The following is a 15,993-nucleotide window of genomic DNA, read 5'->3' as shown; positions in this document are numbered from 1 at the left end:
AAAAAGAACACTTACATTGCTCTTATCCGACCCTTTGGTGCGGATGTTTTTGGATTGAACTCCCATATTTTAGGTTTCTTTCACACAGTTCCACGTAAGACCAAGAATAAGCTCATGATCATCAATGAATGATTGTTTAAAGATGGTGCTTAGCCAAAACTCTACCCCTCAAAGTACTTTACACAAATAAGATATGCAGTCCTAATCATAAGTTTAATTGCAGGCACTGTGCTCTCTGTCAAGTTTTAAAATGATGACATGACAAAGCATAATTGCAGATTAAAATGTAGAACATTATCTCTTTGATAAATCAATGCATTTGTTAAAGATAATAATTTGTGTATTTGTAAATGACAACATGAAAGACAGACGTTTAACTGGTGCTGCATTGCTTTCATCTCTTCCATTATTAATCCACATTGTTCTCATTATGGGTGCTATTGTTATTGTTGCTGCTTTCACCAGGCCTTTGTCTCTCAGCATATGAATTGCCGATAAATAGCTTCTCCAGAGAACATTGCCTCCCGACTCCACATCTCATCTGTTTGTGACAAATCAGAGGAGAAAATGAAACACATTTCTGGCCCAAAAGCACTCGGGGCGAAGGGGGCAGACAAATCCAAAGCCCGCTGATAGAAGTTGGTTGTTGGTGTGCAAGCGGGTACTGTGGGTGTGTTTATGAGATTCTGTCAGTTGTGTTTATGAGTGTTTGCCCAGAGGGGGGGGGGGGGGGGCTAGTATCCAAAATCTGAAAATGGTTCTGACTGAGGTCACTGCTGTATTCTCAGGGGGACAAAGAATCCGAGCTCGGCCTGCCGTTCTCCCCACTCTGCGACAGAAAGTCCACAATGGTTGCACAGTCCCAGATCGGTGAGTGCCTACTTCATCATTTATACACACCCCCTGCAAAGTGCTGCATTCCTGGCTGGATATACGAATCAAGTTAAGCTCCAGCATGAGTTTATTTGATAATTGTTTCTATAACATTTTTAGATAGAGCACTTCAGAGTGTTCTGTTTTTGGGGCACTGGTAGCTTAGTGATTAGTTTGGTTCCAATGTACAGAGGCTGTAGTTCTCGAAGCGGCAGCCAAGAGTTTGAAACCGGCCTGTTGCTCCTTTGCTGCATGTCATTCTCCACTCTCTCTCTCTCTCTCTCTCTCTCTCTCTCTCTCTCTCTCTCCCTGATTTCTGACTCACTGTCCTGTCTCTCCAATAAAGGCATAAAAAAATAAAAATGCTATTTATATATATTTGTATACATTTGTGTCATCTTATTGTTCTTCCAATGATAATGGTGTATTCCAGAGAAAATAAGGAATGCTATGTACCAAGTAACAGTTGACCTGTTTAAATCATGGTCAGAAATGACAGGATGATGAGAACAGCCAGCCGCTGTTTGGTTGTGAATGTTGTTTTACGAAAGATAAAAAAATGGGGAAGTTACTTTGAATAGCTGTCAATGCACACTGCTAATTCAAAACAACGAGTATTAAGCATATAACTGTGTTTTTATCCGCTCAGGAAAAGCTCTGTGATGATAAAAACATGAATGTTCTTACCCTGCTCAGTGCACATCAGGGTTTTTATCCGCTTAGAGATCGTTCCATCTGTACTAGCAGCTGCACCTCTAATGAATCTGTTAAAAGAAATGTTACACGCACAGGAAATAGGATTTTGAAAAGTTACACCTCTGAGATCAACAGTAAAATAAAACGGTAACCTTGTTTGACATTGCTAACATCTGTGGGTAGCAGAAATGATTTAAATGTAAAATTGTAGAAATATATTTGGCCTAATTTTCTTTCCTCTATAAATCACATCTTTACATTGATTGTTTTTGGCGTCTATTTTGTACAAATATGCATTCTTAAAGATGTAAATATGTATTCACTGACGTTGTCTTCTGAACTTTCTGAATTCTTCGTCACCAGGCTTCATAGACTTCATTGTGGTGCCCACCTTCACTGTGCTGTCGGACATGATGGAACGTATCGTCACGCCGCTCATCGAAGAGGCCTCTCATGCGGGCCTTGCCGGCTTCAGACGCTCAAGGTGAGTTGTGGCACTGACACCTTATTTGACCTTATTTGTAAATGAAAGTTTGATTCTGCTCAGTAGTAGGACTGAGCAGATGGAAGTGGGTGACTGGATGTAAATCTGAGTGGATTTTAATCAACTGGCCTGGTAAATCAAGAATGGAAAATTCACTGTTTCTGAGTAACTGCTCGCTCAATGACGTGATTAAACCCAACAGCTCCTGCGCAATAGCAGCATATCTAATGCAAGTATTGAAAACAGCAGATGAGTCCTCCATGGGTAATCCATTTCTGTGCGTGGAAATGTCTCCACCTTTCATCAGGCAGAGCCACACACCTTGAAATTGATATTTTAGAGATGCTAACCCTGGCATCCCTGATTCAGAATGAGCCTCAGTGCGGGATCAGCATACACATTAGCCTCTGGAGACATAAAATGAAATGATTTTGTCTCCACCGGCTTAATTAATTGGTTTTGTACTTTTCCTCCAGCCACTTACTGAATCAGATATGTGCAAGGCTTTGAAACCAAACAAATAAGAAAGTACGTTCCACTTGCTCTTGTGTAACTAATAATTAAACTTCCCAGAGGAAAACTTTGAGTTGCTCTTTTTTATTCGCCTGAGCTTATACCAAAAGAAAGCTGTACTTTAGGAGTCTGGCTCTGCACCTGCACATCAATACCACCCTCCCCGCCCTCTGCAGCAACAGTCATTAGCATCACTCAGTGGGCCTCCGGTCGAAGCTAACCAAGTGGAAATCTCAGATAGTGTTGCTACTCATGCAGCCTTCTTGTCTTCACACACACCTGGGTGCTTTTGTGTTTCCTTTGACTGCTTTTTCCACGGCATTTATAACCGCTTTCAATCTTCTGTAACTATATCTGCTCTCTGTGTCTGCCTCTGGTTCACAGCCCTTCTGTCTTTCTTTCTTTCTTCTTCAGTGTGTGAAAGAATATGAACTCTTGTGGAGCAGCAGCATTATATACAGATAGCAGTGTCAGTCTGTGGATTTGTGGGATCACTCTGGTCCAGGCTGATATATCTATACAACCTGTAAATAGATGGATGGAGTTTTGCACAGACAGATGCAGACGTTTAGAGTGAATGAAGATGGTGCCATATTTTAGGATTAGCTGCAAATATATCGACAGTCATGGGATTTATTGCCTCCATCAATTTTGCATTTACTTAGTATTTAGTATTTGGCTTACATACCCCTCATCATATTTTTGCAAACTCGTAAAGCTCCAGAACAACAAAGTCCATGAAGTTGTTCTCTTTATGATAAAGAAACAGTTTGTATGTTTAACCTGGATGCCTAACTCTCCATCGAACTCCATTATTAGTTTAAAAAGTAATTTATTTGGTTTATCCACAAATAGCCATAGAGTGATCAGATTGCAATCATCCTCCGCTTGTCTTTGTATTTCGTGGCAATATGTATATATAATAGGCAGGCATGCTAACTTAAATAGTGAACACAGTTAACATTATAGCTGCTAAAAATGAACACATTTGCAATGTTATTGTGAACATATTAGCATGCTAACATCAGAATACATTTACAAAAAGATGATTTTTCAGTACAGCTGCACAGAGCTACTAGTATGGCTGTAGACTCTTTAAGTCGTGTTTAACTTCTGCATGTCTTACCCATCTTATCTTCCCATTCAGTCTAAACAGTATTAGCTCAGATGAGACCAAGAGGCACAGCGTGAAGAGCATAGGCTCCGACAGCAGCTCATCGGGACAAGGCTCTCTGCTGACAGTTGACCTGAAGAACTTCAAGGCATTGTGGAACGAAGAGGTTTATCAGAACAGAGAGAGATGGAAATCACAAGCTGCTAAAGGTACAGTACGGCCATACAAACAACATACAATTGAGTAAAATGATGATGATTCGGGGACTCAGTGAAGATCAATGTTCTCCAAGGTTGTTGTTTCAGATGTTGCCCTCTCTGATCGCTCCTGTGTTTTATTTAAGAGTACTATCTCGGTGTACATAAGTATTCAATCAAAGGTAATCACAAAACCGTGCATCACTGAAAACACCAGTGAAATCTTTAACCAGGTTTTCTCTTCCACAGCTGCCCTTGTCCTGTGGCTCAGTCAGTGAGTTGGTAGATAACTTCAATTCTAAAATCACAAATGTTATTGATTCCATTGCTCCCACTAAGGTGAAGGTTGTCTCTGGTAAGAAAATATCTCCATGGAGAAATTCGACACTGGTAAGAAACGTGAAAGAGATTGTCGAAAAGCTGAACGCAGGTGGCGTAAAACTAATCTCCAGATTCATTATGACATCTACAAAGAGAGACTTCACACTTATAATTCACAACTGAGGAATACAAGGCAATCTTTCTTCTCTGACCAGAAACCAGAAACAGTAATAATGCTTGTGCCCTGTTTGACAGGCTAACAAACCCTCCTGTGTCAATAGCATCTGAATTTCATTCTACCAGGGCCTGTAATACATTTTTCACCTTCTTTACTGAAAGAATCCAGAAACTTAGACAAACTGTCAGTAACTCATCATCAAGATCAGGATATGTGCTGTGTCCATTGAAAACCAATTTAAGCACCATGACACAATTTAATCAAATCAACATTAAAAACCTGGAGGACATTATACAACAATTAAATTCCTCCTCCTGCTGTCTTGATATTCTGCAAACAGGTTTTTTCAAAAAAGTTTCCCAAGTCATGGCTTCAGATCTGTTAAAATTTTTAAACCTGTCTCTTCTCTCAGGTGTCTTCCCACAGGCCCTGAAAACAGCAGTCATCAAGCCACTATTAAAAAGAACAATCTAGACAAGTCAATAATGAACAATTACAGGCCGATATCAAATCTTCCTTTTTTAATTAAAATAATCTAAAAAGCTGTTTTTTCAATAGTTAAATAATTTCTTGACATTGAGCGACTGTTTCGATGTCTTCCAGTCAGGTTTTCGACAAAACCACAGCACTGAGACAGCTCTGGTTAAAGTGTTTAATGACATCCATTTAAACACAGACAGTGGCAGAACCTCAGTCTTAGTTTTACTTGATCTCAGTGCTGCTTTTGACACAGTTGACCACAATATATTACTCGACCGACTAGAAAACTTGGTGGGAGTTTCTGGCTCAGCACTAAACTGGTTTGAATCCTACTTAAAGGACAAGGACTTCTTCGTGTCTATCGGTAACTTCAAATCTGAGTAAACAAAAATTACTTGTGGAGTTCCCCAAGGTTCCATCCTGGGGCCTCTTCTGTTTAACCTCTACATGCTCCCACTAGCTCAGATTATAAAAAACAATAAAATAAGTTATCATAACTACGCAGACGACACACAAATATATATTACAATGTCGCCAGGCAACCATGGTCCCATAAAAGCACTGGGTAAATGCATAGAGCAAATCAATAAATGGATGAGAAAATTTTCTCCAGCTAAACAAAGACAAAACTGAGGTTGTTGTTTTTGGAGCAAAGGAGGAGCGACTAAGAGTCAGCACGCAGCTTCAGTCAGTCAAGACTTCAAGACAATTCCAAAATTAGCCTACTATCACCTGAAGAATATATCAAGAATTAGAGGACTTAGGTCCCAGCAGGACCTGGAAAAACTTGTCCATGCTTTTATCTTCAGTCGTCTTGATTACTGTAACAGTGTCTTTACAGGTCTGCCTAAAAAAATCAGTCAGACAACTGCAGCTGTTCCAGAACGCTGCTGCTAGAGTCCTCACCAAAACCAAGAAAATGGATCACATCAGTCCAGTTCTGAGGTCTTTACACTGGCTCCCAGTCTGTCAGAGAATAGATTTTAAAATCCTGCTGCTGATTTATAAAGCGCTTAATGGTTTAGGGCCAAAATACATTAGTGACCTCCTGATTAATTACGAACCATCCAGACCCCTCAGGTTGTCTGGGACAGGTCTGCTCTCTGTCCCCAGAGTCAGAACCAAACATGGAGAAGCAGCATTCAGTTTCTATGCTCCTTATATCTGGAACAAACTCCCGGAAAACTGCAGGTCTGCTGAAACTCTCAGCTCTTTTAAATCGAGGTTGAAGACACGCCTGTTTACAGCTGCCTTTCATTAAACAATTTTAATATGATTTTAAACTCTAACTCTGCACTGTAACTTTTAACTGTTTTTAAATTTTTACTTCAATTAATTTAATTTGAACTATTTTTATTTAAACATATTTTCAGATTTAATAATTTCAGTGGTTTTTAAATTTTCTATTTTAATGTTTCTTTTCTTTCCTCTGTCATGATGCTTTTTGATGTCTTGTGTGAAGCACTTTGAAATGCCTTGTTGTTGAAAATATGCTATATAAATAAACTGGCCGTTGCCTTGCCTTGCCTAATGTCCTGGTAAAAGGGATCTGTCCAAACAGATCCTGAAATCCACCAGAATGTGTAAAATTGGCTTACAGAGTTGCAATGCTCTTAATGCCTGCAATGCTCTTAGCTCCCTCGGAGGGGGATTCTGACTGACCTGTATTAGAGTGGGATTTTGTGGGATACACATGTATTTGTGTGTCTAAGCATCCGTATTAATTGTAATGTTTATTTTTTTAAGTGGCATTTTGTAACAGGAGGGTTAAGAGGATTACAAGTTATTACAGTGATAAGCATATGTTCAGATTTGCAGTTTGTAGAAAATTCATGTGTTTGGTATTTATTATCATTTCACATCAAACTTTCTTTTGAGTTCTTTTGTTCAAGAATCAATTAATTAACAGATTATTTTCATTTTACAAACTGGCAGTCTATTGGTTAACATTATTTACTGATAATTTATTGACATCGCAGACCTGAAGATAAATAAGAGATGAATAAAATAAAATGTATATGAAAACTATTTTCCACAAATTGACGAACACAGTTTTAGACATCTGCATCATACATTACTATTTCATACACATGGACACACAGGCTGTTTTCAAAACTGCCTACTATACTAGTAGTGCGTACTGACTTGGCTAAAATGCAGTTTGAAGTATGCAGTATGCGAACAATTGGGAAATCTTCAGCATGCAAAAGATACCTGGATGTGAACTGATTCAGTAAAAAATTCCCAGTAAGTTACCAGTCTCTCTCACTTACTGTTTCCCACAATGCAAAGCGCCGGGTCAGAGATAAAAATTATGGACAGCAATGGCTATCATAACAAGGGAAACAATTACAATCAGACCAAACCACACAAAGATACCACACTTTATATTTGCTTGATCTCAAAATGATGCAAAACCAAATGAATTATGTTCAATATTATTATCCAGTTTTGAAAACAGCTTTAAACACAGTATCTCACATGTTAACCTGCCTCAATGCTCCATTTGACCTCAGAAGCGGAGGAGAGAGCTAAAAAGGAAGCGGAGGAGCAAGCCCAGCAGGAAGAGGCTATGGAGCCCCAGGAAGTCCACACAGAATCTGAACAGCCTGAACCAAAGGAGGACAAACTGGAAGGGGAGGAACCCAATCCAGCAGAGGCCAGCAGACCACCAGATGGCAACACAGGGGAAACAGAGCAGGGAGTACAGTCAGGGAGCGCCACGTTCACTCCACTGCAGAACGGTACATCCTTTTAATGGGGTAGCCCCAGAACTTAATATGTTGTGAGATACATGTTTACAGTGACGTGTTTAGTCACTCAGCAAACCTAAGTGAGTGATAGAGCAACAGTAAATCTCAGAACAGTTTTCATTTTCTTAGATATTTCCTCAGTGAGTTAGGTAAGGCTGAAACACTGTCAAGTCAAGGTTGAAGATGTCTGTACAAACTGCATAAAGGGGAGAGGGATTTTCCTTGTTCGGATAGAATTTATGTTTGCAGCAAAGTATGTACCTCAGTCCGTATGATAAATAACTGACTAATCGTTCTTTTCAGGAGAGCTGTCTGAAGGAGCGCTATCTCCAGAGGGTGAAGAAGATAAGAACAAAGGAGATGATGGTGAGTTTGTTGCTCATCACTTGATCAGAATACCAACTAGATGTTAAAAATCCATCAACAGAGGAGTTTTCCTCCTGGTCAGTTTGTTTGCTCTATAATCGGAAATAAATGATTTACATTTCTTTTTGTATTTTTCCAAAGCAGAGGTAGCCATGGAATAAGCTCGCTGTGGAGAATCAGAGCAACACTGTTGCATCTCTGCAGTCAACCTGAACCTGCATTTGTGCAGGAGAACATAGAGTCTCACCAAGTGAGGGCCATTTGTTGGACTGTGACGCCCTCTACAGGACACAGAGAAAGTGACACCTACACTTGCTGTTTGTCTTCTATTGCTAACCTGTTTTGTCTTTCACTGTGTTTATACTCCCATGCTCTTGTATGCAGAGTGTGTGGCTCTACCCATGTGCATTAGCCCCCCTCCTGCTCACTGATGAAGATGATACACAGGAAGTTTTAACGTCCTTAATGTGTTGGGGGAGAAGAGGAGCCTTTGGAGGATTGACACTAAAACATTGCTTTTCTTTGTATTAGTTTGCCAAGCTTTTCTTTAATGTAAGTCGTATGTGTAACTCAGCCACTACAGACATGTAGCCATTGTACAAGTCCCACTTTTCCTGCTGCTTTGCCTCTCTCTGTCAACACGTTTCAAACAGATTTAGCGTCACTTAGACAGTATAGTACAAAGCTTACTATGAGGTTACGATTCACAGCAGCTTATTTTCCTCCCCACTGAATACTACATAGATACAGAATATAGCAACACAGCTATACACACTGCACTGGGGTTAATTCACAGGTTTATAGCATAACCATTTTACTTGCAAGTACTCCTTATACAAATACACTCTATGTAGTCAAGTGTCTCTGTTTGGTTGTTTGGAGCTCCTGTCCCTTAAGAACCAGTTGTGGCTCATTTTTTTTTTCACCTTATAATGTTTACTTTTTTTTAATGCTTTCCTCAGATATCGTGCAGTCTAATATGTTGGTGTTCCTCACATCCACATGTATATTGTTAGTTGTGTGTTTTTGTCCTCCTAAATGTATATAATGGACGTTTGTATATGTAGGGATCTGCAGAGGAGTAGAAGTCCTCTGATTCCACAGTCCACCAATGGATATTTTTATGGATATGCTGTAAGATAATGTAGTGGAAACCTTTCCAAAGCGTAGAATGCAACTTCTGCATTTCAAACATATCACACACATAGATGAATTCAAGTTTTTGTAATATATACGAATCTTATTGTTTACTTTTTTTTTTGGTTACATTCTTGTCCTGTAAGAACCCTGCACTAGATGTGTCTGCTATCAACACGCTGTTTGTCCTTTCTTTGTCAGAAAAACTTCTTCTTGATGCCTTCTTAAATACATTTAAGCTGTAGCAGAGAGTCAGAGAAAAGTCTTCTAAACGTACGTTCTTTTATTTTGAAGTACGGTTATGTTACAGCAGCTTCACCTGTGAGGTCGCTGGTGTGATGTTAAATCAACGTGTTTACAGTATGCTCGTACGTTAGCCTGTTGAATCCATCATGCTTTTGTTGTGATGCATCTGGTCTATGAGTCCAAACTCAATCTGCTTCTTGGTTGTTTGCCTGTTTTTAAAGGCTTGTAATGTTGTGTATAGGAGCTATAAATACTGCTTATAAGCATATGTAACATATTGAACCTCTGCAGTGTTGGTTCAGCTTTGAATATGTACTTACTATGTGTAATTAGAAGAATTTGGCAGTATTTCCATAGTTATGGATATATTTTCTCTAAATTTGTGCACTTTTTGTTCATTAGGTTTTCATTTTTTAGGGGAAAGAGCCCAAAATATATTGTGCCATGATCAAGTACTTGGCATATTTTATTTTATTTAAAAGTATACTGCTCATATGTTCACATTTCTCTAATATTGAATGATTACAATTTATCACCTAAAAGGTTTTTTTTTTTTAAACTGCCGGAGTTTATTTTTCAACCTTTTTAGTTTCGACACACTCTGCCCATTTTTATATCTCAACAGGACGTTTGGTATCATGCTTCGATATAAAGCAGTTTATGACAAAAAGCTACTTTCTACCTAAAAAATACAGTCAGTGGTAAGAAAGCCGGCTGGCTGAATGTGTGCCTATATATGTACCATGCATTTTACACCTTTCACCTGTAAGAAAACTAAAGTTGTGATGTCATTTCAATCTGTACTGATTCACTGGAAACCAGTTAATATCTTCGTATGATTCATTTCATTTTAGTACCTGTAAGAAAACCTGTGGGCAAAGTCAGCTGTTTGGTGTTGAAGAAGTATTTATAATGTTTCTTTTTTTATTTCTTTAGAAAAATCTGTTCTAGCTGCTCTCTTGTTTGTTTTCTTGTACCAACTGCTTCTTTTTTTTTACTCCGTGGATGATTTTGTCCAAATCATGTCTTCAACATGTAATGACTTTTTTTTTTTTCTTATTGTCTCTCCGCTTTGGTTTTCTTTTTCCTTGTGTGTTTGTTTTATCCACCAGCTTTGAAGTCAGAAAAATGAAAACTGTAAAAAGTTAGCAACAGTCAAAGCAAATTAGATTTTTAAATACAACAACAACAAAAAACAAACTCATTGCATCTTGAAACAAGCTGCCTGACACTGAAAGCAGAGTTGATGTTCTGCACCAAGAGGCCGACACATGTACAGTCTTGTAGTTTGCTCTATCTTTCACCTGCTGCTGTGATAGGCTGCTCTATGAATATTTAACAAGAATTTATACCAACCATAATCAAAAACATAGCTGTATTTATGACATGTAAAGACTTCTAATCACGGTGTTTTGTAATGGTTACTATGGAACACATTCTCTGTTGTTTGTTTAATGCTTTGTTTCCTTGTTTAGTCTGAATAGCGCCGTAATGACTGAACTCAAACTCCTCTAGTGGCTGAGGTTTGATGGATGTAAAGAGCGCGTGCGTGTGTGTGTGTGTGTTTGTGTGTGTGGGGGTGTGTGTATGCCTTGTGTGGGTGAAACAGCCGAAAAACACTGAACGTGCATTTCTGATCTCCTCACTGTGATCTGCTATATTGATGAGAGTGATGACATGAGTTTGTGTGGATGTGGATGTGTGTGTGTGTGTGTGTGTGTGTGTGTGTGTGATTGATAAACTAAAAGATGAAGTGGAAGGGAATATATTCTCTACCCTGTAAACAAAATCAATAAACACTTTTAAGATGAGCATTTTTCCCACTTTCTCACGCGTAAAATATAACCTATCAGGCTGATAACATACAGTACCTTTACATATACTAAACAGAATTGGAAATATAAAGTTCAAATTGTTATTGATATTTTGTCCTGAAGTTAAAACCATTGAAAACATGAAAGCATGATGATCAAACTGGCTACATGCCTCAGGTCAAGCCTCCACTACATCCTTTAAGACAGAATGACTGGGAGAGAGTGTGTGTGGGTGTGTGTGTGAGTGGGTATGCATGTTTGTGCATGCTTGTGTGTGTCACTGTACCATGCCGGCCAGGCGGCCGCGTGTGCCACCATGCTCTGTGACTGCACAGCTGTATCAATAAATCTGGACTCAAAGGGCTCAGATCATGTCTGCCTGTCTTCATTTCTACAACATCACATTCGTGATAAAACTATATCAATAATCAACCACTTTACATTCAGTTAAATTGAAGTGTTAGAGGTTTTTTCAAATAATGTCTTCCCGTAAATGTAACTATAGGACAGCCAGAAGCCTCCCAGATGAGGGGAGCAAATTTTTAGTGGGAGCCTGAACATTCACGACTTTAAAAAACTAGCAGTCAAATCTTAAAATCAATTCTTAACCTTGCACATAAGTAGTGAGGGGTATTGGTTTGTCTGAATGTGTTCACCTCTCGTTCAAGTCTGGCAGCAGCTTTTTGTGTAAGTAAAGTCTTTGAATGTTTCACCGGCTGATGCTGGAATAAACTTGGTTTCAGTGGTTGAGATTGGTGGACATGAAAGGGTGGATGACCTTCTGTAGATCTATAGATGAAAGGAATGGCCTGATCTTGGTTAAATGTCTCACTTGGACAAAGCAGGACTGCACCATTTTAGCATCAAACGAGTCAAATATCACGTCTGTTTAGGCCTCTTTATTAATGCTTTTAGAAAAGTCACCCAGGCTGGACGATAGATCGGTAAAGACAAACGTTTATTGTTATAAAAACCCAGAACATAAAATCGTTTAAAATAAGTATTCTAATAAGAACAACTGTGCTGTTAAAACAACTCAGCGATTAAAAACATTTTTAATTGCATATTTGGAATTCCTTTTTTTCGCATAAAAAAAAATGTTAGGCTTTTATTTTGAAGTATTTTACTGTCTTAAGCAGAGAATACTGCGCTTGTTGTTTGAATTCAACCCTGCTTTTATTTTGGAATAAAGTAAGGACCTTCTGGTAGATAAAAGGTTACAACATTAACTTGAACTTTTTTTTGTTTGATGTTATCAGGTGGATATTACTTGTCTCAAAAACAAATTAAAGTGAATTGAGACATTTAAAATTACAGTGTGGTTCTTTTCCATCACTGGGACTACAGGGAGACGCTGCAGAGGCTTGTCCATGGTGTGCCTAGAGGGACAAAATTCAGACCTTAATTTATTGTGATAAACTAGTTAATGCTGACTACCCTATAAAATATTGTAAGTGCAAGTACCTACATTGTTAATCCCATATTTGTCAACTTAGCAATTTGATACCTTATTGTTCCTACATGTTAAAGTCATATTTTCTATACTGGTGCAATGTCAGCCAAAAAAAATACACGGTACTTTTTAAAGAATTATACTGCAGTTTCAGGTCATTGTTATCACAGATCAGTTAAACCTCATCATATTGGAAACACTTCAAATTACACATATTTTTGGGGGGAGAATTGTTTTCCTTGCAAGAAAGAAAATATAAGCTCTCTCTCTGACCAACATAAAGTTTATTGCCTAAAAAAACCAAGTGATAGGTTGACAGGAGGAGTTTAGACCTTATTATAATACCTTTGAAAGACAAATATTTCCTTTCAGGTTCAAATATCAACATTAAGGTCACGATTAAGAAACTTGACATTACTCTTTGCTGTTACAGTCAGTCCTGTATAATGTATCATGTCTCACTGTGTATGATCCACTAGGTGTCTCTGTTAGCCTTCAGATCACACTGAATCTCCACCAACACCTCATCTCTCCTCAGCCTGCAGCTCTAAAGAAGATCAGTGGACTCCATGAACACCGTGTCTCTCCCCGGATAGTCTGCGTATAGCTCTTTATCCTCCATACATGCAGCTCCACAAACATTACACACAGAGTGCATATTTATCACAGGCAGCAGCATGCATATTCATGTGCAGGTTGATGGAGCTGGTGGAGGGATGTGTACGACTCCTCAGCACTGAGCTGAGTGCCGGAGCAGAAGGCGAATGTTAATTCAATTATACGGCAGCTGTTCCTTGGTGCCCATGGCCACTGTGTTTGCACTAGAACAGAAATCTTGTATTAGGTCCCTCGCCATAAAAGACCATTGCCAGGCAAGAGAACAGGGACTGCCTGTAACCAAAAGCCATTCACAGTATTTTAAAGAGATTTTAATGCTTATTTTTGGCAACAAAGTAAGATTTGTGTCCCTTTTTTCTGTTCTTGCTCAGTGTTGATTTACAGAGCTGTTGTTTTTGTTCATTATTCTCTTAAAAAGTCAATCTGCTCAGAAGTAAAACATGTAAATTAGCTTCTTTTACTGGCTCGAACTCCAGTCAAGGCTGGTTGGTCTGACTCAAGTTGATCTTGCATCACTTTGGTGCACCAAGGTTCATTTACAGACACATTCCTTTTTTTTCCCATGTTTGCATATGTGTTGCTTTGGGCTCTTGGCTTTGTGTACTAAAACACATTTTTGTGCATGGAGAAGACAACATACTCATTTGAGTACATACACGCAAATACAGATTGAGCAGGCATTTCTGCAAGTGTTGGTATTTGTGCTCCACCAGACTCAAGTCCCATTTCTCGGGCTGAGCTCCAGTGCTACTTGGTGGAGGAAGAATTTGGGTGGGGGGGTGGGGGGGAGTAGAAGGAGGGTGTAAAAGCATTCGCCAGCTCCCTGAGACTCCCTCTGTGTGTGATTTAATCACACGGCCACCGGCGGGGCCTGCTGCTTCGATGTTACTGGACCTGCTAATAAGTTTGCTTTGCCTTCATCTAAAGAAAAACAGACACACCTGTGTAAGAGATCCGCTCAAGTGCACATTTCACATGCATAATAGATGCACATATGCTAATGTGGAGGCAGGCAAACGTAACAAAAAAATAACCTCTCACTCGTCCTTCTATCACAAACACACAGTTCAGCAGAGATATCGTATAAAGATTTGTTAATCTGCTGACAGATTCCTTACTTGAATAAACTGTCAAATGGTTAAATGACAGAAAAATCCAAAATATTCTTTGTGAAATGTAAGACTTTGATGCTTTTCTTAGTTTACTTCTTTTTCACATGATTGTAAACTGGATACCTTGGGATGAGATTGTGGGTTACTTTTAATCAGCTCTGAAAAAAGATGTTACACAAAATATTTCAAAAGAAGTCTTTAAAGTCTGCAGTTTGCATGTTTTGTTCACCCAACATTCCTAACTCAAAGATAACTCTGATAACCATCCTGGCTGGAAATGGGTAATGAAAGAATATTTAGCATTTTCTGTCAATCAACAGGTCAATTAATGGACCTTCTATTAAACAAAGACTTTAAATAAGGTATTTTTTGTGAGTAAGAAATTTAAAACAATGCAAGTGGTAGACAATACAAACCCATACATACATGGTGTTGGGAGGAAAAGAAAAAGAGGAAGATAATTAAACGTAATTCAACAAGATAAAACAATAAAAGAAGGGATAAAAACAGAGAAAAAACAAGATAAAGAAAGATGTGTTCTAAAGTTGAAATTAGAGGATCGTGTGCCTACATGTGCATCTGAGTGTGTGCATGGATTTGTATGTCCATATTAGTTTGGAAGAGAGATCCTTCAAACCTCACACTAATAAGCTTATCGCTCTGAGGTGTCAGTTTTGGCCTTGTTGGAATGCATCCTCTGACCTGACCAGATACCAGCATGTTCCCACCACTTAACTACACGCGGCATGTATAGTCGACACTGCAGATCAAGCTGTTTAATAAAAATGAAACCCTGTGTATCCACTGAAAGCAGCACAGAGCCGTGTTTCGAGTGACTGATGGAGAGCCCACAATCAAAGGGCCCTGTGGCTCGAGCACACAGTGAGTCTGGGAATTGGCCCAACTCTTAAAGAGCCAAGCTTCCCCCATCTTGACTCAGAGCCGACCCCAAATAGGAAGAAGCTATTTCTGCTGGCAGCCGAGTGCTTCCTCTCTGGAAGCCCGTCAGGTGAGGAATCCTGACTGCCAACTGTAAGCCCCCTTAGGTGGGCTCCTGGGGGCAGGGCAGACCCCCCCCCCCCCCCCCCCCCCCCTCCATTGTGACACACAGCAGATGATGAGCTGCGGACAAAGATGTGCTGTGAAAGTGGCTCCAGTCGACTCCACAGAAGTGATGGATTAATGAAAATACCCCAAAATATTCAGATATAAATGCCAGGAGTTCATTTAGAGAAATGGATGGTTTGAATTATTAAGAACGGTATTTAAATCGCTTTATAAAATAAATCATCTTCCTGTAGCAGGATTTTTCGACCTATCAACTGGATATTCTTGAATTTCAAGAAAAAACAACAAGTTAATATAATTCCAGATCAGTTTTATTCTTCTTTTAAGAATCCTATAACAAATTTAGACTGAGCAAAGTGGAAATTTGGTCATGAATCCTGCTACTTTTCTCATTTTCAACACATTTTGATGTTAAAGTTTTCTAAATTTTTAATAAAGGAAGATTTAAAATGTAGAGCTTTTGTTTTGGAGTTATGTACACAGTTGCACTGCTTTACTTACAATTAACTGTATATATTCAACACTTGTTCACTTCATTGTACTGACAGTATCTACAGAAAAAAGTCATAA

At 38.9% G+C, this 15,993-nt stretch overlaps 1 protein-coding gene across 3 annotated transcripts in view; it reads left to right on the top strand.

Annotated features, from left to right (window-relative positions):
- Nucleotides 1–11,539, top strand: part of pde1cb (phosphodiesterase 1C, calmodulin-dependent b) — a 92,116-nt gene extending 80,577 nt beyond the window's left edge. For 2 of the 3 annotated variants that reach the window (XM_065954223.1, XM_020635247.3), the window contains 6 exons: nt 789–870; nt 1,933–2,053; nt 3,714–3,889; nt 7,373–7,600; nt 7,913–7,975; nt 8,117–11,539. In XM_065954223.1, the coding sequence (XP_065810295.1) occupies nt 789–870; nt 1,933–2,053; nt 3,714–3,889; nt 7,373–7,600; nt 7,913–7,975; nt 8,117–8,136 (690 nt within the window). In that variant the 3' untranslated portion in view covers nt 8,137–11,539. The remainder of the gene's footprint in view (nt 1–788; nt 871–1,932; nt 2,054–3,713; nt 3,890–7,372; nt 7,601–7,912; nt 7,976–8,116) is intronic. The other variant, XM_065954224.1, reaches the window with a different exon arrangement.
- The last annotated feature ends 4,454 nt before the right edge of the window (nt 11,540–15,993 follow it).

This window comes from Labrus bergylta, chromosome 4, assembly GCF_963930695.1.
Source record: "Labrus bergylta chromosome 4, fLabBer1.1, whole genome shotgun sequence".
NCBI lineage: Eukaryota > Metazoa > Chordata > Actinopteri > Labriformes > Labridae > Labrus > Labrus bergylta.
Note: the sequence above shows the minus strand (reverse complement) of the source record. Positions and strands in the feature narration are given on the sequence as shown.